The following is a 21,776-nucleotide window of genomic DNA, read 5'->3' as shown; positions in this document are numbered from 1 at the left end:
AGCCAGAGCCTGACGCGGGGCTTGAACTCACGGACCGCGAGATCGTGACCTGGCTGAAGTCGGACGCTTAACCGACTGCGCCACCCAGGCGCCCCGCTCAGAGCATTTTAATGTCTTTCACAGCTAGAAGAGTTTCATATAAGTTAGGCTTTAATATTATGCAGAAATAAAACCTCCTGATGTTTAAAAAAGTCTTTGGATCAACTTGCAGATTTCTTAACCTCTCTCAGTCACAATTTTCTATAAGACGGAGTAGTATTTTTTACTTATTGCATTGTTTTACGGAATAAATGAGCAAATATATAAAGTAAGTAATGCACGAAACATACTCTGTCTGGGTAGAGGAGATTTTTGAGCAGGGTTTGAAGAATGAATATTACTGGATTCAAAATAATTAAAGGAGAAGTACTATACCAAGGGGGATGGAAAAGTAAAAGGGCATTTTAGGTGAAAGGCACAACTCATGTCCTAAACCTAGTTTTCATCCACAACCAACTTTATTGCTTCACGATTCTGTTGTTTGTGCTCGTTTAGTTTTTTGAGGATGTATGCAAAAATTCCCAGTAGTTACTATCAAATATGAATGTTAACATAGATACACGAATCGGTTAGAATACTAAAATAAGACCCAAACCAAAGGGATTCTACTTGAATGTTTCCATGATAAGTCATACATTAGGATAGTTGTTGGATTTGTCTTCTGTTTTCTCTGTGTTGATACAACACTCAGTTGTGAGATTCACTGGTCTAAAATGAGCTATTTGCAATAATCTTTAGGCAAGGTTTTTGGAACTTGTGAATTGTAGCAATTTCATGCTGGCACATCTCTCAAAGATTTCCCTAGCTTTCCAGCCTTAAATTGGCAGGGACATCAAGGAAAGCACACTATAGCCATAGGATTTGGGGGATTCATGCTCCCTTCATCCAGCTGCTGATCACAAATTTCAACTCCTTTTTATCAGTTCCGTCAGGATAGTTTTCTGTTATCTTATAAAGCAACAAATGAGCTACAAGTGAACATCTGCAAAGCACAATGTGTGCTGAGAAATAAGGCAGTCACTTGACAGGCACATTTTCCTTTCTGCTCTTTCTGTGCTGGCACAACAGATGTGGCTAAACTACACAGAAATGCAATTGCAAGGCAGCACTGGCTAGGAAAATTAAAGATATATATATGTATGTATATTATATACAAATATATACAATATATGTAAATATACATAATTATATATATATGTATACATATATATATATTTCTTGCAATCGGATAGTTTGAAATCATTATAAAGGAAGCCACCACTTTGAATTATAAAGGATATATCCTACCATGGGAAAGATTTCAGCCAGTATGTAACTGCTCTTTACTATTCCCTACTTCTTCACCAACCAATGAGAGCTTTTATCGCAACAGAGAAGGTGAATCTGTCTCATCACTGATGATTACATGAGCAATGATTGCCTTTAGAATGGCCTCATTACTTCTTAGAAATCTTGTTTCTACAAGTTATTTTCCAAAGAAATCTAGATTGAGCCAAGTTCTCGGTGATGAAAGGCCTGCTTTGTTTTTCAACTCAATCCATTACCACATAAATTATTTATTTTGATTCAATTTCAGCATCATTGCACACCATATATGAAAAGTCTATACATATATTTACAGTAATTCAGACATGGACTTGTCAAGTATCAATTCCTCAGTCAAATATAATAATAAAGGGGAGAAAAAGACTGAGTGCATATTACAGATGGGCTAAACTCAGGTGTGATGGAGCAAATGTCATTTGTCTTTAGACTCTGAAAAGAAATAATTTTCTGTGATAGAACTGGTTATCTAGAATTGCCTTTTCACAGAGAGATTTTGACCTGGATCATGACCTGAGCCGAAATCGAGTCAGACACTTAACTGACTGAGCCACCCAGGCACCCCATCTACCGAGCTTCTTTTAAAACTAATCTCTTAGGTTGTCTTTGCAAAGCAAATATTGCAAATTGTTCCCCCCAACCCCACAGGAGGATGGGGAAATGCATACATGACAGTGTGTGTTGTAACCCAAACTCTACCCAGGGTAAGCAGAATTTAGTCCTTGAATTACGAGAGTATTTCTTGACTAATGCTGTCCATTGACTATTTTTACTCTAAGGAAAAAACAAAAATGAAAAGAGTAAAACAGTGAAACTCTGGGTTTGGCGATTCCTAAGGCAAATGAAAAGGCATTGAATCCCTTCCTGATGTATGATGAGCCAAAGAAAATTCTCCGTAGCAAAAGTTGCTAGACATAAAAAGTTGTTGCTAGCTATAGTTTTGTTTTAAGTGGAAAAGAAGCTACTACTTCACACTTGGTTTAATAAAAACCAAGAAATTTTTTTTCGAATTTATAATAATGTTCTGGGTTTTAATGCCTGTACATTAATATTTGTAGTGTTTAGAGACAGATGGTTACAGCTTTCTCTCGCATCTTGATTTTTAATACTGCCATAAACTCTTTGGTTGATTTTGAATCTTTATATTTATATCACGTTTGGAATTTCCCATTAGTATCTGTGCACTAAGTTTGGCTAAAACAATTATACTTTATTTTTTATGTTTATTTATTTTTGAGACAGAGACAGAGACAGAATGCGAGCAGGGGAGGGGCCGAGAGAGAGAGGGAGGCACAGAATCCGAAGCAGGCTCCAGGCTCTGAGCTGTCAGCACAGAGCCCTATGTGGGGCTTGACCACACAAACCGTGAGATCATGACCTGAGCTGATGTTGGACGCTTGACCGACTGAGCCACCCAGGTGCCCCCAATTATGCTTTTTCTTTCTTTCTTTTTTTTTTTTAAAGGTGATACTAATCTTGGATCTGCTTTGGACAGAAAATATTTTTAGCTGGACAGTAGTTTTTCAGAAATTAAATGCTTGTCTTTGTAACACCATAATAGTGTAATCAGAGAAACATATGCAGCTCAGCATGGTTACCAAGATTGGAATTTCCTGGGTAGTAGAGAATAAATAGTTTTGATGCAGAAGGCAAAAGAAGCAGAAAATGAACTTTATAACTCTTAGGTATTTGCAAACTATTTATGTCAACACTATTGGAAAGATTTTTGAAAAGTGGGCCCTTGCTATGAGAGCTAAAGTAGCCCAAGTCACTAAATGAATAGATTTGTTTATTTATTTGACACATGTATATATATTGACTGCTACATACATGCTGGGTATTGTGTTACGTCTTTCACCTCTCCTGTCGCACATAATCCTTACAACAGTTTCTGAAGTGGGCATTGTTGATCATCCCACAAATGATGATGGTACGGAAGCTTGAGGAAGTTAACCTGTCCAGGACAAAAAGCTAGTATGTGGTGGAGGTGGGTTTTGAACCCAGGTCTGTCAGATACAGAGCTAAGATATATGGCCTCTGTCTCTGTCTTTATGTATGTGGACCATTTTGCTGTAAAACTTCACATAGTTACCCTCTGTTGCCCCTTTCCTGCAGGCATGTATAGGTTATCTTTTTTGGAGCCTGTTAGGTCTTAGATAACTTAGAGCAGATACATGTTGTTGGAATAACAGACCCAGCAAGGTTCTCATGAGAAAAAGCCGTGAGTCAATCGTCTTTTTTTTAAGGGGTCAGTGGGCATTACCAGTTCAGTTTTTGAGAGGGAACATACCGCTTTGAGGACTTATCTGCATTTTGCTAATTACTAAATGTCCTGTTTATGGGAAAAAGAAGCAATGATGTTAAGTCCTATGTTCTCCATGGCTCCTCTATGACTGACATAGGATGTATCTACTAAGGCATTTGTTTATGGTCACTGTGATTTTGGTCTCTTCTATTTACTGAAGTATCTCCAGATCCTCAAAGAGTACCTGGCACGTGGTAGGTACAGAACGAATATTTGTTAAATGAACAAAATGAGATTATTTCTAAGATGTGATAGAGGGCTACATTTATGTGTGTTATTCATTTCAGCTCAAGTTTCAGAGTAAGTTATACTGGCACAGTTTGAGGTCCTATGAGATGGAGAAAAAACAATATCTACTGCAATTGCAGGCACATCATTCATGATCCTTAAAACAAATTATAAAGTGTTCTTTTCTCTATGTTATCCATGAAGAGTCTGAGTCTTAAAGACTGTGTCACCTTCTCCTGGCTTGGACAGTCATTTGCAATCTCAAAGACTTCTCCCCACTATGCCTCTGGAGTGGTACTTCACACCATTCAGCATGGAAGAGGAGCAGATAATGGATCTGCAGCTGTCACTTTGTTTACAGTGCTGTCCAGATTCCTCCATAGAGGTGGCCAGGCTGGGCGATGGTTAAGAGCCAGGCTCTGTACTCTGGTGCAGCCAGCAGCTCTATCTTTGCTCTGTGACCTTGAGCATAAAACCTTTTTGAGCGTTAGTTCCCTCATCTATGAAATGGGGCTGATGATAGTGACTACTTCATAGGATTTTCATGAAGACCAAATGGGATCATTTACGTAGAGTGCTTAATTTAATGCCTGGCATGTAAAAGTGCTCAAAATTAGCATTAAAATGTCTAACCATTTAGGCTTGGTAATTAGCTTTTCTTATGTAAATATAAAGATTATGGAATATATTCACCGTATCCACTAATACAGAGTAGACTGTGTGGCAGTTGTAACCAACACAGTGTATGTGTTATAAGTTTTAAACGTGGTTAATTGGTAATTCATTTGTGAGCCCTTAAATACGCTCTAAATTTGATCTGCTCTAATAAACATATGAGTGACTTGCAATAATAATTATTATAATAATTACTGCCAGTGTTTCTCCCGTTATTTCTTAACCATTATTGTAGGCGCCTTATTTACATTATCATTAATCTTTGAATTAACCATCAAAAGAAGGCATTGTTGTCTCTATTTCATAGATAAGGAAACTGAGGCTATGAAGAATGAGCTTTGTTCAAGATCATATAGCTACAAAAATAATAGAGTCAAGCATCAACTCTAGCCCACATTTTCCCACTGTGCAGCATTTAATTACACGTACAGTTTCCTAGTTGATTGTAACAGAACTAAAAAGCAGTTACCATTTGTTGAATGAACTGTTAATTAATGTTTCATGCTTTCAAGAGTTTTTTTCACCTTTCTTACCTCATCTGTTTAGGAGGAGTATTTTTGAGTCCGTTTACCCCAAAATGTAATTTAAAATAATAACTAATTATAATAATAAATGTGGGGAGGGAATAACCTCACAGTTCCACCATATTTAAGTCCTATTTAGCACCAAAAACTTTATTGTCTTTAAAAACTAATACACAGGAGGAAAAAAAACCACACAGTTGATTCAATGTCCCTTACGTTTAGAAAGGATGGGGGGTTTCGATGAGTGAACAGTAAGGAGGGATTTGTATGAGCTACTATTGACTGTTCATTTTCCCGCCTGGCCAAAACTGATCAAACGACATTACCCATGGCAATTAATTTTCCTATGCCTCACTTCTTCAACAAAGTAGGGATTAAACTGTAAATTTCTAAAGGGCAAAGACCGCATCTTATTCTTCTTTATACTCCCAGTATCTACCTCAATAAAGGTTGTTGAGCTAACCTCAGTGGGGAGTAATACCTAGATTAGGACAGCCATTAATAGAAAGATCTGAAAGATTACATTGTACCAGTTCTTACTCCATTTCCACTCAGGAAATGAGTGTTAGGATTGCTCTCTGGATCTCTCCCTCCCTTGCATCTTTTTATGTGATTCTGCAGGCTGGTTTCAGGGATTCCAAATAACTAGGAAAGAATAATGTGCCAAACTTTGCCCTTTAGTTACAGATGAATCCCCCTTGGGAAGCAGATGCTTCCGTAAGAGAAGGGGCTGAGAAAAGGCAGAAAATGTGGTAGAGATGCAGGAGTGTGCTACAGCATTCCTGGTGGGCTTGTAACAGCTGACTGCACACATCTCTTCCCAACTCTGTGTTCAGTGACTTCATGTTGATAGCAATGAAGGGTTTTCCCTTCAATTTTAAGGATTCCTACGACAGAAAAGACTAAACTTCCTTATGAGAAAATTATTGTTATTATATCTCATTATTACTTATAATAAACAGCTCTTCTATAGGAAACCCCACTTGTCAGTGTATCCACTCTAGACCTCAAACTTTCAGATAAACCCCAGACCAGGTGTTAGCATTTAGAAGACTATGTTTTTAGCTTAAACTACCTGTTCTGAAAGTGTGGCTTCAGGACTAGCAGCAAAAGCAACACCAGCATTACCCAGGAATTTGTTAAAAATGCAAATTTTTGGTCTCCACTGCAGACCAATTGGATAAGAAATTCTGGGGACTGGGCCAGTTTTTACCAAGTCCTCTAAGTAATTCTGAACCACCGGCTTCAACTTTGTCTTACCATAAGGCCGTGGCAATGACAATCCAGTAAAAATGCTCAAGTTATGCTAAAATATTCTCTCCCATCTTTCTGAAATCTTGATCCAATAAACATCTCTTAATAGATGCTCATGAAATGTTCTTTTATATATTATTTAAATCTTGGACACACCATGTGTTAATCAACAATTCTCCTGGGTGAGACTGCATTCAGTTGACAGATTGCAATATGTTTATCATTTGTTGAAAGTGATTTCTAATATTTGACCTTAAATCCTATTAAGTAGATGAAAATCCACAGAAATTCTCTTAAGAAATATCCAGAGAAATATTTACAGTTCTGCTACATCTTTTGTTGATCAATTGTCTGTGCAAACATGAGAAGAGAGTTCATCTTGTTACTATATTGACAGAATATAAAGGTGAAAGTTGATTAACTTACAGGAATAGAGTCACATTTCAGGTCCACAAATGAGAGGGCGGGGGTGGAAGGAGGAGAGAAACCTTGAAAGGCATTTGACAGGGGAAGGTTGTATTCCCCAGATAGCCCTGTCAAGCAGCTCTGTCGACAACAAAAAGAAGAAAACAAATAAATTGGAGGCTGTGTGAATGTCACAAGACCAGAATATAAACACGTATGACATGGGGAGAAGTAAATACCAATAATTCACGTTCTCACAAAATGTTTTCGAGTGGGATCTTCTAGCTATGCTGGAATGAAAAGGAAAAAAAAAATGATGTCTAGGTAAATCTCCAAGACACTGGTCCGGCACTCACCTTTTATTCATAATGCCAACCCTTAAAAAGCACCACTACAGGTACAATAGGGCCAAATAACAAAAACAGAAACAGTGTGTGACAGGACTCAGGACTCATCCATCTAGAAATGGATCTAACATTCAGAGAACATTTCATCTCTGTTTAACTTTCTAACCCACAAGAGAGAATGCAGCCTTCACTCTAAGCAGACAAAGAATATCTTTAGGCAGAAGGTGGAATTTAGCACTTCGGTTTTCTCTTTACACTAAAGAGAAAACGAATTGTAGACACGTGCATCCAAAAATTGATTTAAGATGATAGTAGTTGTCTTTTGTTCCCATTGAAAAAAAACTCATTCCAAGCTTTTCTTATTAGCATAATTCTCCATCTGTACATGAACTGACTGGACAAGTTCTTAAAGCCTCGCTGCCCTCTCTACACTATTTTCCCCGATGCTACCCCACTCTTATTTGGCTTTGTGCTCAGTGACACCACCTGTCCACCCCAGGCCTGGGTGTCTGGTCCAATGAGTGCCTTATTGAAAACCTTACATAACTGCTTTTTTCCTGTTCCATGAGGCTCACCTCACCAAATCTAATGGAAGCTCTGGCCCAGAATCCAGGAATGTTGTTCCAGATAGACCTGGCGGGTCTCTCATTAACATGAGCTCCTCCTCCCTGCCTGGGAAGTCAGAACACCCTGTCTTCCTGGAGCGTCCATGTCCTGCCAGCTCAGGAAACAAGACCCTTAGTCTGGCGTGAGAAATCTGATTACCTCCCCATGGCCACAAAGCTTTCAGTTTTAAGTTTCGATAAATGCTACTCTTCTAAAAGGTGCTGAACACCAATAAACCCTCTGATACAGAAGTATTGTTCTAACGTGCAGATCTGTAAGAAAAAGAAGCCCCCCCTCCTGGAACCCACTGAGCCCTAGCAGAAGGCTAAGAAATTAAAATGTGTTGAGTTTATCCAGGTTCCATAGCAAATGTGCTATACAAAGATCTCAAAGTGAAATCCAAAAATCCAAGAGGGTAATCAGTTTCATAATATTTAGACATGTTATGAAATAAAACCAAGATTATAAGAAGTATATTTAAGATGCTTTCTGTTCAAGAGTCAAAAATTCTGCATAATTGGGTAACTTGGCTCTTTTCTGTTTTCACTAGACTGTTTCTGGATGGTCTAGCATTTCTAATGGCTTCAATTACTTCACATATGCTGATGACTAACAAGTGTTTATCTGCAGCTCAGACCTCCTTCCTGAGCTCTAGGCCCCTGCAGTGAGCTTTGAATCCATGTGGGCATCTTCGTTTTCCACTCCCATTCTGCTCTTCCTCTTGTATCTTGTGTCTCCTTAAATATCAACACCATCCACCTGGCAGCTCAAGTCAGGTGGCTGAGCACCTTCCTGACCCCTCTGACCCCAGCAGCCTTCACATCTGGTCTTTATTTAGGGCCCAAGGATTCTGCCTCCCTCGTGTCACTCAAACACACCCACTCTCTCTCCCCACTGCTAGCTGAGCTCAGGCACTCATCATTTCTCCATAGATGCACAAAGGCCTCCTAGCCGGTCTTCCCTTCCCAGTGCATTCTTCACAGCCTGAAGGACCATTCTCAAGGGCAAAGTAGATCATACCATCCCTCCGCTTCAAACGCCCTAGAAGGAAACAAAAGTCCTTTGTGACCTACCTCCTGGCCATCTCTATAAGCACTTCTTGTGCCTTCTCTTATCCTCTGCACTGGAGCTATGGGAGTCCTCGATGTTTACTCTGCACTTCTGCATGCCTTTGCACCTACTGGTACTTTCTTGACCCTTCCTCACATCCATCTCCTAACTAGTTTCTGCTTATCCTTCCAAATCCATCTCCCTTCAGGAAGTTTCCCCCAGTTGCCTTTGGGTTAATCACCCCTCCTGTGTATTATGGAAGATGAGGTCCTAGTACTTAGATCGTATTCTAACTTCACTGTGCTCTCTTTCCCACTGGACTGAGAGAGCTCCTTGAAGGCTGAGACTCTATCTTTTCACCTCTCAGTTCCCAGAGCTGTGCAAAGGGTCTGGCTAGTGTATGTCCTCAAAAGAGTTCTGTCAGTTGACCATGAGAAATGCCCTAGAATGAGGTCATATGTTCCTGGGCACCTTCTTGCTGGAAACTGGCCTAATGAAAGCTACAAAGGAGTAGATACTACTAACGTGGGAAAATTTGTTCAAGCAAGGCACAGAAGCAGATTTTTAAGATGCGGGTCCAGTTAGGCCTGATTGTTGGATTGTGTCTCTCATAAAGACAAAGAGAGGAGTCTTGGCAAGTGCCAGCTTCGCAAGAGCCTCTAGGGACAAAGATAGCCACGTGGGAGAGAGCCCAACCCTGTGCATGCACCTGCAAACAAACACTAACAAGGGCGTATAGGCACGTGCTTCAGGATTTAACAATCCTCACAGAAGCAAGTTGAGGAGCCTCCATCTGGTTTGTTGCCAATGAACAAAAAAGGAGGTCTTTCTTCCATTGTTTCAGTTGTGTAAATTCTTAGTGTGACAATACATAGTAAGTCCCTACAGGTCTTATCAAACTTCTACCTAACTTTTAAAAATGAACTTTGAGAAAGAAGTTCATCCCTGACTTGGAAATGTCAGTCATGTTGTGGTCTACACAAATAACTTCAGTATCATTACTCTGCATCTGCCGGTCCTCTGCTGAAAAGTTGCCTCCCTGGGTCCTACCTGCTTTGTTTTCTACCCAGATCTCTCCAGCCTGTGCCATGCTCCTGTATTTTAATGCTATATCCCTGTGCTGGGAATGTTACTTACTATTAATTTATCAGCCAGTCCAAATGATGGAAGAGCCGGCACTAAAGGAAGGTCTGGCTTTTGGCATCACAGCCCAGTAGAAACCTGAACAGCGCTCAATTTGAGAACCCACGGGGGCACAAGCAAGTTACTGATTATGTAAACAAGGAGAGACTAGGATAGAGGCATTACCCTAAAATGCTATGTTGATGTTGTAAGTAAACAGTTCTGCTACCCTGTGGTGTAAAGCTAGCCCTAGGGGTAGAAATTATTACCAAACCAGTCATTTAATGGCTTACTAGGTGACACTCAGCTACCCTTCAAACATCCGTCTCTAGGAAAACCGTGCTTAGCAGAAGATGCGATTCTGTTGCTTAGGGTTTCTACCCTAAAGTACAACTTAGCAACATTTTAATGTTTCCAAAATTAAGTGTGAACAGATACACTTTGATTAGAAACTCTAAATCACATTTGCAAAACTTCAGGGCACTAAAAAAGAAAATCTGGTTTGACAAAGCAGTCGAGTATCTTTTGTCTCAAAGTTGTCATTCCTCTTCCCAGCGTCCTCTCAGCCAGACACGTCCCTTTCTTTCCTTCATGGACACTCAGACACGTGGGGATCACTTACTGTTTCTCCCTTGCCAGTGTCCTCCTATCAGCATGCAATAGCCAAGACATACAGATTCTGCTAGGACCACACCTTTCCTCTCTGCCTCTTTCCCTGACTTTGTGTCATCTCAGCTCCGGCCCACCTGATATATTAATTCTGCTTAGATTAGTAAAATAATAATCCTGATGTGGGTTGGATGCCAACCCACCCAACACCACTGCTCATTTTCCTGAAACGTGATGCCTTGAATCATGTCATTTGTCTGATTAAAAATTTTCACGGGAGTCCCACTGCTTATGAAATCAATCCTGTATCCCTAGATTTTTAACTTACCTTTCTGCTCTATGTCTTGTTATTTCGACTTCGGGTGTATGTTTACTACTCCTCCCCAACAATTGTGCCATCCTACCTCTGTGCTATTGCTTGTGCTATTTCACCCAAACCACCTGGTTTGAGTGCTGGTTTCATTATTTACTAGCTTTGTGCTTCTGTTTCCTCATTTATAACATGAGGATCATAACAGCACCTGCTTCATGGGGTTTTGTGATGATTGCAGAGGAAATCTATACAAAGCCCTTAGAAGATGGCCAGCACAAAGTAAGTAGTCAGTAAATGTTAGCGATCATCATTATTATTATCATCATCCTTTTCAAGGACCATTTCAAATCCACCTCTTTAGTGAAGTCTTTTTAAATTGCCCAACTCAATGTTGTTTTTTCCCCTCTTTTTGTACTTCTCTGAATAGCATTTGACATGTAATGCCCTGCCTTAGAATAGCATGTCCACTTATCTTGGCCTAGACTGGACCGTACACTTATTGAGGCTGAGGAGGTTTTATTCATCATTGTACACGTGAAAGGACCTTGCATAGCACCTGGCACATCAAAAGGACTTAATAAATACTGGCTAAATTGAAACAAATTGATTTTACTATTTTAAAAAACTCTGTTCCTCGAGCCGAGAGAAAAATAACACATAAAGATAAGTAAATGAAATGAGCACCTGGATAACAAGGATGTTATTGGTGAAGGACACTGAGATTGATGTCATTAGAATGCACAACTTGCCCTGATAACATCCTTCCGTCCATGTTCTCCATTGCAGGTCTGCCTAGTGGCGTATCTTGGTTTGTTTATGCTTTGTGTCTCATATCAAGTTGACGAACGGACATGTATCCAGTTTGTTATGAAAGTAAGTTGTTATTTTTTTCTCTTTTATCGTCACATGGGGGAAAACACAAGTATAAAATAAAAGAATGATTTTTAAAGGGTTGCATATCAGATTATACTAGATGTTGCATTTTTAGGCAGGCCAAAAAAAATGTTTTAGGAGGGCATTCATCCAGACCCCAAAGGTAATGCTGGTCTTTTTTTTAAAGTCTTAATTTCCATGCACTAAGTTGGCATAGATCACATAAAGTCTGTCCTTCAATGCCCTTACAAAGAATTTTGAAAATTCATCAGTTCAGCAAAACACTTGGCCAGGGAAAAGGTGTCTCTATTACTGTCCACTTCCATATCTTGGGGTTTTTTAGAATATTTTAATAGGGAAGCAGTCTAAGTGTATTTCCTCTTGTAGGTGGGATCACTGAGACAAAAAAAGTACATTGGGTGCATCCAAATGATCTGTGCCAAGAGCCTGAGGGTATTGGGTGGGGGGGAGGTAGGTGGGTAGGATATGCATGGTTTAAGGTGTGTGTGTGTGTGTGTGTGTGTGTGTGTGTGTGTGTGTCTTTCACGTGCATGTGATTTTTTTCTCCATTAAAGACAGTGCATTCGGTTGGAGCCCATTCAAGTACACAGCATTTTCACTGCACAGTAGAATCTAGTCCAAAGGGAAACATAGACACACCCTTTTAGAGTTCAGGGAGATAAAAACCCAACCCAGCAATCAGAGCTAGGAGAAATCAAATTCCTACATTTTCTTTCAACCACTTGTAGCAGACAACAAAATGTTTTCTGTAATATTCGTTTGTTGGGTATTTTTTTTTTTTTTTGGTCCACTCACACTGTTTACTTTTTCTTCATAACCAAGCACATAACAATTAGATACTTCTTTGTTCACAAGAAAGCATAATGCATAAGAGTAAGTCAATTCTATTATTTAGAAATTACAAAGAGGCAGAAAAGATGTTTTTTATTCTAGTATGGTTGAAGTGGTTGACATAAAAAAGCAAAGTGCTTATATTATATGTATATATATTTAAATCATGTTGTAAAAGGGTAATAATGGAATAAATTATTAACTAGTCAAAAAAAAAGCTGGCTACACAAAATCTATGGTGTGATCCTACAGAAATAAAAAAAAATAGCTCTCAGTGCATAGAAAAAATGGTTATCTGTGAGTAGTGGGAGGATAGCTGCATTTTGTAGTTTCTTCTTTAATTCTGAAATGTTCTCCAATAGTTAGACATAACTTTTCTAATTAAAAACATAATGGGGGTATCTGGGTGGCTCAGTCGGTTAAGTGCCCAACTTCCGCTCAGGTCATGATCTCACAGTTCAAGCCCCACATCAGGCTCTGTGCTGATAGTGCAGAGCCTGCTTGGAATTCTCTCTCCCTCTTTTTCTGCCCCTCCCCTGCTCTCTCTCTCTCTCAAAAAATAAATAAGTAAACTTAAAAAAAATAATGGATTCTTTAAAAAAAAAAAAACCCGACAGAATTTGGTGGCTATACCTACATTTGGAAATTTTAATTTTTCTGTCTGAGGGTGTTCCTTAAAGAAGGCCAGAGAGAGCAGACATCAGTCCATGTTTACTGTTTTTGTAGAGGTCTCCCTAAACACAATAAGGCTTAGTGATGAATTAAACAAAACAAAAAAAACCCCTGGAAGCCTAATAAGAAATGGCCTGTTAAATTACAGGGACCTCTTTCACTAGGTAAAAAGTGCTCTACACTAGGTTCATCAGCTTATGTGAAATGCCCTCGTTTGCCCTCCAGATGACCCAGCAGAGGCCCCCAAAGCCACCTCAACATCTGCCCTTGAAATAAGGAGCAAGGGCAAAAATAAAATAAAAAAGTCACTGCCAATGTCAGCCAGGTTGAGAATTCCCCACTAGGAAGATCTCATTAGCCACCTTTTTTTTTTTTCCACCTGTGTCAGACATTGACAAATACGGAGGCACTTTTCTCTTCTCCTGAATGTGACCTTTAGTGATGCTTGCTGCCAGCTCTCTAAGGTGCCCGCTACATTATCTTCAGGTCTAAAATGAGCTTCAGTCAATCTCCAGGTTTTCCAAAGGCACAACAGGTTACAGCAGACTTTCCTTGTGTTTCCACACCATTGGATGGGGGTTGGGGGGGAGGAACGAAATGGATCTTCATGATGTGTTTCTCACTTAGCCTTACCGCATTTTAGTGCCTGCGTATGGATACCCTGGCCTAAGCTTTGTTGAAGATTTTTTTCTCTCCTGTTGGAAGACCCAGATGGCCAGGGCAACCAGTCAGGGGGTGCTAACTGCGTCTCTCTGCAGCCTGAGCACGCGCGCGCGCGCGCGCACACACACACACACACACACACACACACACACACACACCCTCCCTTTTTCTTGGAGACAATAGCCACGGGACTTGTCTTTTCATCTGAGGCTAGTGCAGTCCGCTCTCTGGCAGGCCCGCGACACCACCGGCGCATTTTCTTTCTCCCGGGGCTCTGCCCGCGGCCTTGGCGGGCCATTCGGCCTCCGATTGGGCCGCCTGCCTTTCCCCGTGGCCCTGTTTTCTCGGGGCTCACGTTGGTTATTTGCAGAAACGTGTCCGGTTCATGTGCTTGCAAACACTCCCGGGCACATTCCCCAGGAGGGCATTTAAGGCGCACTCGCCTCGTGCCCACAGCCAGGAGGCCCCTGGGCTGCTGCTGCCGCCCCCTCCTGCGCGGCGAGCGGCAGCCGGGCCTCACCACCCCTGCCACCCGGGAAGGTAATTAAATCGAAGCCGAACCGCCCTCCTTCCAAAGTCACCGAGCGTTGAAGCCGCAGCCGGGTACCAATTAGAGGCAGCGAGCGAGCGGAGCCGCGCCTGGGCGCCGCTGTTACATAAGCTCCGGGGGCCTCGGCCCCCGCCCGCTGCCGAGCGCCAGACACACGGGCTGACACCGGCAAGACAAATGCGTCCCGAGCCAGGCTTTTATCAAGATATATTTGCTCGCATTCCCAAGGTCATCGTAAACACTTTCATTGATAGTTTATTCGTGCCGCGTAGGTAAAACAAGCCACTTGATTTTAAATTACAGATTCGAACCCAGAAGCTTGTTGCTGTCAGATGGATTAAAAGCCCGTGAAGGGGGGGAGGGGGAGCGGTTGGGGAAATGCTACAGCGTTGCAGATGTAGCCCGCAGGCCTGGGGGATCAAGTATACATTTATGTCTTAGCATGGATAAGAAATTTGATTCTGTGGTTCACTCCTGTTTACTTGGCCTGATGCTTTCACAGAGTGGTAGATGCAGGATCACAATGTGTGAGCTATGCACCGGTGAAAGTATTCATATTCAAGGAGCTAAGGGGCAAGGCTTTTGTTTGGGCTCCCAGCATATTTAAGTTGCTCCCTTAACATTGAGCAATCCCTGTGTCTGTGTAAATGTTTACATCTTTTCTGCAAGCCAAGCCTGCATTGTTACTCCCACATGACAGAGAATAAGACAAAGCCCGTAAAGTTGATATCCTAAGAGTCTTGAGAACTGGCAGCTCTTTCCATCTCTAGTAATTTGTTTATTGATTTCACAAATACTTAAACAGTGCTGCTATGTACTAGAGGCAGCTCTAAGCCCTTTACAGATATCAACTCTTTTGATCCTTATAATAAGCCTATGACCATAGGGCTATTATGATCATCATTCCAAGTTTAAAGGTGAAGTAACATAGGTGTGCAGGGGAATGATTAATTTGCTCCAGGTCCACAGCTAAGAAGGGGAGAATCAGGCTTGAAAGCGGGCAGTCTGGCTCCCCTATTTATGCTCATAACCATCACTCGGCTTGTACACTTGTTAAATGTCTTGAGTAAATCTTCCAATATCTAAGCCAAAAGGAGATCTTTTAAAAATAGGCAAAATTTTGGGGTACCTGGGTGGCTCAGTTGATTGGCTTTGATTAAGCCCTTTGACTTCCACTCAGGTCATGGTCTCATAGTTCCTGGGTTCAAGGCTCACTTCCAGCTCTGTGCTGACAGCTCAGAGCGTGGAGCCTGCTTTGGATTGTGTCTCCCTCTCTCTCTGCATCTTCTCTGCGTGTGCTCTTTCTTTCTCTCTCAAAAACAGAATAAACATTTTTAAAAAAACAGGCAAAATTCTCATTTCAGCAAATGGGTTTTCGTGATTGTGTGAGAGAATAATATTTTGCAGCCATTCGAATTATTTACAGACTGAAGGAGGGATTATTGTCATTGCCTCAAGATAGTGTCCCAATGAATGTTATAGAAATCTGCTAAGGATGTGTGTGTGTGTTGGAGGTGGGCGGGTTATTACAAGACTTCCTCAGTTCCAGCCATTGATGGCAATAAAATGTGCAGAGAAAACTCCAATTGGGGCCATTCTGCTAAGCAGATGACTCTCAGGTGGGAAATTACCCCTTTAATTTGGGCCTTCCCTCCTGGTAAAGTCACCAATATACCCATGTTCCCAAAGCAAATAGCTCCCAGGTCCATGCTGCCTGCACTGGAAACACAGTTACAGTGGGTACACACGTACAACACCACCAGCACGATTTAATTTGGCTCTTGGTATCAGGAGTTTGAGGTCAATCATCAGGCCTGAATATTTCATAACAACCCGGAATATTTCAAATATTCGGCTCCAATGTTCCCACAAAAATAAAAACTCCTACATTTTAGCCTAAGCACTATAGTTTTTGCAGGAAATATGGCCACAAAAATTTAGGTGATGTGTTCAATTTCACAAATTAAATATTTCCTTTTTGAATGTTTTAATGGTGCCCCTTGTATTTATCTGCTTCCCTTCCTCCAAGGGAGGACTAAACACATTGAATAGAAGTTATCCTTGTTGGAGCGCTTGGTTGGCTCAGTCGGTTAAACGTCTGACTTTGACTCAGGTCATGATCCCTCAGTTCATGGGTTTGAACCCCACTACATCAGGCTCTGTGCTGAGAGCTCAGAGCCTGGAGCCTGCTTTGGATTCTGTGTCTCCTTCTCTCTGCCCCTCACCCTCCTCATGCGCTCTCTCTCTCTCTCTTTCTCTCTCTCAAGAATAAATAAACATTAAAAAAAAAACCCTGAAAATTACAATAAAAAAAGTTATCCTTGTTATGTCCCTGAGATATAAGATGTTTCAATAAACTGTTTCATGGATGAAAAACTTGAGTTCCATCTGGCAATTCAAGAGATTTGAAAAAGATTAGTGTGTGTGTGTATGATATCTTTTTTTTTCAACTTTTTTTTGGGGGGGGGGACAGAGAGAGACAGAGCATGAACGGGGAAGGGGCAGAGAGAGAGGGAGACACAGAATTGGAAACAGGCTCCAGGCTCTGAGCCATCAGCCCAGAGCCTGACGCGGGGCTCGAACTCCCGGACCGCGAGATCGTGACCTGGCTGAAGTCGGACGCTTAACCGACTGCGCCACCCAGGCGCCCCGAGTGTATGATATCTTTGATGAGGACATGCAAAGAATCCATGCACTCCTTGGCTTTGCAGCCATGTTAAGACAAAGTGGCTTTAACCAGTTCCACTCTCTTCCTGTGCCCTTAGTCAAGCTTTCAAGCAAACTAGACACATGGATAGGGCACCAGCACACACACACACACACACACACACACACACCACATTCAAGAAGAAAAAAATACATTTTTAAGTATTCTATATTTAAGACTTGAAAACACTTGAAATTGTCCCCATGTGGAGAATAACTCATTTGGAGGACTTTTGTACACATATTTTATAATCTTGGCTATATGTTTTTATTTTAAACTACATATCATTGGAAGTAGAGAGAGTGCATAATCTTTTCAGAGCTGCTTTAATCTAGTCCTGGACATGAGTAGAACTAATCTTACTTTGGGGAGTTCACATTCATGAGAACTGCCCTACAGACAACATTGGACTATGGTAATGTACATCTCACATTAGGAACTTAGTTCAGTACACTAGTCCCGACAGTTGGGGACTCTGTTCCTCATCTAGAGCCTCAGTAGGTGGGACCAGAAACATTTCCAGTAGGTGAGTACAATCCCAAGAACATTTCTTGTCATATAACATGGTTTATATTGTGACTGTGTCAACAAGCACTCACAATTTTTGATCAACATATTTCAGGTGTAGGCTAAATGTCTTGTTCAGGGATTCCATGGTTCTTTAGCAGCAGAGTTGGAACTTGAACCAGACTTTTCCATCACAAGGCTATCACACAGGCCAATGTGTTCAGAGCCTTGGCAGCTGAGGAGCCATTTAGAGTTAATTTTTGTACTCAGGAACTAGATGGTTAGAGGTGGACTTGGGTTGACACTTGTAGGTAAGGAAGCTGACATCAAGTCGTCTACCTTCTGGAACCATAATTTTTTTTTCTAGCAACCTCTTACTGGGGCTCCTGGCATTTCTGGACACAGGTTGGCAACCACTATATTGACCACGGTCATTTTTATTAACCTGTGTTGCTAGTTGATCGATCACTGCCAATTTTGGCCAATACAGCGTTTTCATTGCCTTCTAGCCTTTCACTTATCTTCTAGCCTTTCTGCAATCTTCATATGAGCAGCTTTTGAGGTCAAAACAATCATGGCATGTCTTTCAGGGACGGCTCTCATGTTTGGGATTCATCTAAAGTTTGCTACATCCATATACAAGTATCCACCATCAAGCTAATATTATTGGCTTGGTGTATGCAAAGCACTCTGCATCCACATGGCAGATAACAATACGATCAGGGCTTACGGATTGCTTCACTAACAAATCGACATGGAACCATTCCTATGTCACGAGTACTCCGTTACTGAAAAGACAACAGCCCCATCCTTCAGGGAACTTCCTGCCAGAGAAGAAAAAGACCAGCTTTTATTAATGAGTTTTGTCAATAGTCACCCACTGTGCTTTGTAACTGGCAAGGTTTTCTTCTGCTTTCTTGCAGCTCTTGTACTTTCTGCTGAGTGCCCTGGGCTTGATGGTCTGCGTGCTGGCCGTGGCCTTCGCTGCCCACCACTATTCGCAGCTCACACAGTTTACCTGTGGAACAGCACTCGACGCCTGTCAGTGCAAACTGCCCTCCTTGGAGCCGCTCAGCAGGACCTTTGTGTACAGGGATGTGACTGACTGTACCAGCATCACCGGCACGTTCAAACTGTTCTTACTCATCCAAATGATCCTGAACTTGGTCTGCGGCCTTGTGTGCTTGGTGGCCTGTTTTGTCATGTGGAAACACAGGTACCAGGTCTTTTACGTGGGTGTCCGAATGTGCTCCCTGACAGCTTCCGAAGGCCAGCAGCAAAAGGTCTAACATACTCGCTCAAAGGTGGGAGAGAAAACAGCACACTGACTAGCTGGGGTCAAAAAAGGAAAAGGAAAAAGAGAAAGAAGAGGAAGAAAGGAAGAAAAAAAAGCTTTTGACAATAATATTCACTGTTGTAAATGAATATTTTTCTATTTTTCAGGAAATAAGAGCATTTCTTCAGGTTTCTAGAGTATTTTTAAAAATTCTTACAGGGAAAATAAGATCCAAATTGACTTTAAGACATTAAAAGAACACTGAATGGGGAAGGAATGGCATACATTTATTTTTGCAGGTTGGAGTTTATTTCTTAGTACAGATTACCCCCACCCCCGCTTTCTGAACATAGAGCATTCCCATGAAAACTTCCGTGAACTGAAATGGCGTAAAGCGAAGGCACTGTTTTGTAGAAGCAGAAATCTTCAGATTTCTTTCGGTTGGCGAAAATGGGTGCTAATGTAGATATTTCCTAAAGCAAAACGGCGTAGAGCAAACTTTCGGATAGCGAGGAAAACCTGTACTCATTTTATTCATTATTTATATAATCCTCTTTCCTGTTCAGTTTATAGTGTGCATTGGCATTTCAGGACCACTTGCTAAATTTTGCAGTCGTTTCCAGAACTTCCCACCTCCCCCCATTCCTTTCACTATGCCTTGGAGAAAGCGGGGAGAGCTGAGCAACTAGGTTGACTCTCTGGATTTTCCCTGGTAGAGATGTCTTCAAGACATGAAACAGCTTCAAGGGTCAGAGTAGAAAAGGAAGAGACTTTACAAAGGCTAAATAATTATCAGCACCTGGGCTGGGGTGGAGGCCTTTTCTCTTCAGCTCCCTTAGTTTGGCTCTGTAAGTAGATCACTTACTAAATACTTTGGATGATTGTCTGCTTCTCAATAATTGAAAGTTGGTGGTAGTTGTATTCTTAATGATGTAGAAGGCTTAAAAATAATTACATTATGCTTCTATTCTACCATCTAAAACAAATCATTAAAACTAATTTCTACCTAATTGTTAATTATAATTATGCTCAGAAGCCTACTTAATGAGCCCTGTCTGTACTTATGTAGCACCATCGGCATTAGGAGAAATTACTCTCACAAGAGAGGAGGCTTAAAGATTCTTTCTTCTGAAAGCCAAGCTTTACAAAGGAGAAGAAAAAAAAAATTTATTAATAGCTCAGGTTAAAAATACTCATTTAAACAAAAACAAGAGCATTTGTAATGGGAAATGTTTATACAAATAGCACATTTGTGATACGTTATAAAGTATCTCTCTTGGCAGCTAAGTACTTTTGAGGAAGACTGGGTAATGCCGAAGTGTTCCATTCACAAAAGTGCATCTGATATGCAATCCTATTATTGATATTTATATCCAGTCAACCTAGAGACTTAAACTAATGTCTTGATGTCCTTTTTTGAGTATATGCCCATTGACTTGGAAGGTAATTTTTATTTTGTTTTGTTTTTAAGTTACTGTGACTTAAAAAAGCACAGGCACGCTGGGGTGGGAGTCTTTTCTCTCTTACTTGGTTCTGAACAATACCAATATTTTAAGGAAGGAGCTCAGAATGCAAATGCATGCAGCATTAATGTTATCAAGATCTTTCTCTCTTAGCATGCTCTATTGAAATCAGAAATTCAAGATAATAATTGAGATGAATTTGCCTCTCCACATTGCCTATTGATATACTCTGCTAGTCATGAAATTCTACCCTAAAAGAAAATCATTTTCTTGTTTGCCTTAGAAAATAGTTGAACAATTCCATTGGTTGTGACGACAGTGTCCATTTCTACACAATATAAATATCCAAATAAAAGGGAAAACATTAAGTCAGTTAGTTGGAGAATTGTAAAAAGCTTTTATGTCCTCCAGATAAAACACCTGATTAACAGATGTTAAAACCTTTTTTTTTTAATGTATTGACTTGCTTAAAAAATGGCCTTCCTACACACCAGCTCAGGCCAAGAACTCACATTTAGTGGATAAGACTCTGGAGCAGAGGTTGGATTACATGCAAAAACTGTATCGAGAGAACACCAAGCATCCAGATGATGACCCCAAAAAAAAAAAAAAAAAAACAATGACTGAATCCATTCTGATTTGGACAGTTCTTGACATAAAGAAGAAAATGACAGAGAATCTGAAATATTGTAGGCTGTTCTGTAAAGAGAGAGAAACTGATGATTTAATGCTAATTGCTATGAATCAGGCACCACTAGAAGCACACCCTGAATTCCTTTTTATAGCAAACACTACCGGTTTTATATTAGAAAATTAAAAGTCTACACATCACTAAGGTGCTCAATGTTTTACAAACAATTCACAGGGTATTTCACATGATAGAATAACTTTAGTTTATGTGTTTCTTTTTCTAAATAATGCAACCAGAAAAGGATGAGACAATAAGTTTAATAATAATCAGGAGATATATATATTATATAATATAATATATATTATATATTATATATAATATATATATAATATATAATATATATATATATAATTATGTATGTAATTAAATCATTCTTAAATCTCCAAAGGAAAAAAATAATCATAAGTGAAAGAAGGAACAAATAAATAAAGAAGGAAAGAAACCAAGAAAAGATTCCTGTGCTGTGAACTCACTGAGTATTGATACATGTAAGAATTGTGTTGCATGAATAACAAACTGCTTTACGCTGGATTTAAAGTATTTTGAGGTTGTGTTTTGCAAATATTGAAGTTACAATAACCGGCAACAGAAAAGGAACAGAGACACAGCTTTACACTTAGCAAAATGTTACATTTAAAATCTGACAAGGAGCCAAGATGGTGACTGTCTCTTCTAAACCATAAAACAGTAAGATTTGCGCAATCCTCCTCCTCTTCCACCTC

At 40.4% G+C, this 21,776-nt stretch overlaps 1 protein-coding gene across 3 annotated transcripts in view; it reads left to right on the top strand.

Moving 5' to 3' along the window:
- SSPN (sarcospan) overlaps positions 1–21,031 on the top strand; it is a 35,879-nt gene extending 14,848 nt beyond the window's left edge. For 2 of the 3 annotated variants that reach the window (XM_040488609.1, XM_040488611.1), the window contains exons 2-3: positions 11,587–11,673; positions 18,548–21,031. In XM_040488609.1, coding sequence (XP_040344543.1) covers positions 11,587–11,673; positions 18,548–18,913 — 453 coding nt within the window. In that variant the 3' untranslated portion in view covers positions 18,914–21,031. Of the gene's footprint in view, positions 1–10,994; positions 11,080–11,586; positions 11,674–18,547 lie in introns of all 3 variants that reach the window. The other variant, XM_040488610.1, reaches the window with a different exon arrangement.
- Positions 21,032–21,776: the final 745 nt, after the last annotated feature.

The sequence above is a fragment of the Herpailurus yagouaroundi genome, unplaced genomic scaffold (assembly GCF_014898765.1).
Source record: "Herpailurus yagouaroundi ecotype Mexico unplaced genomic scaffold, PumYag 166, whole genome shotgun sequence".
Classification (NCBI taxonomy): Eukaryota; Metazoa; Chordata; class Mammalia; order Carnivora; family Felidae; genus Herpailurus; species Herpailurus yagouaroundi.
Note: the sequence above shows the minus strand (reverse complement) of the source record. Positions and strands in the feature narration are given on the sequence as shown.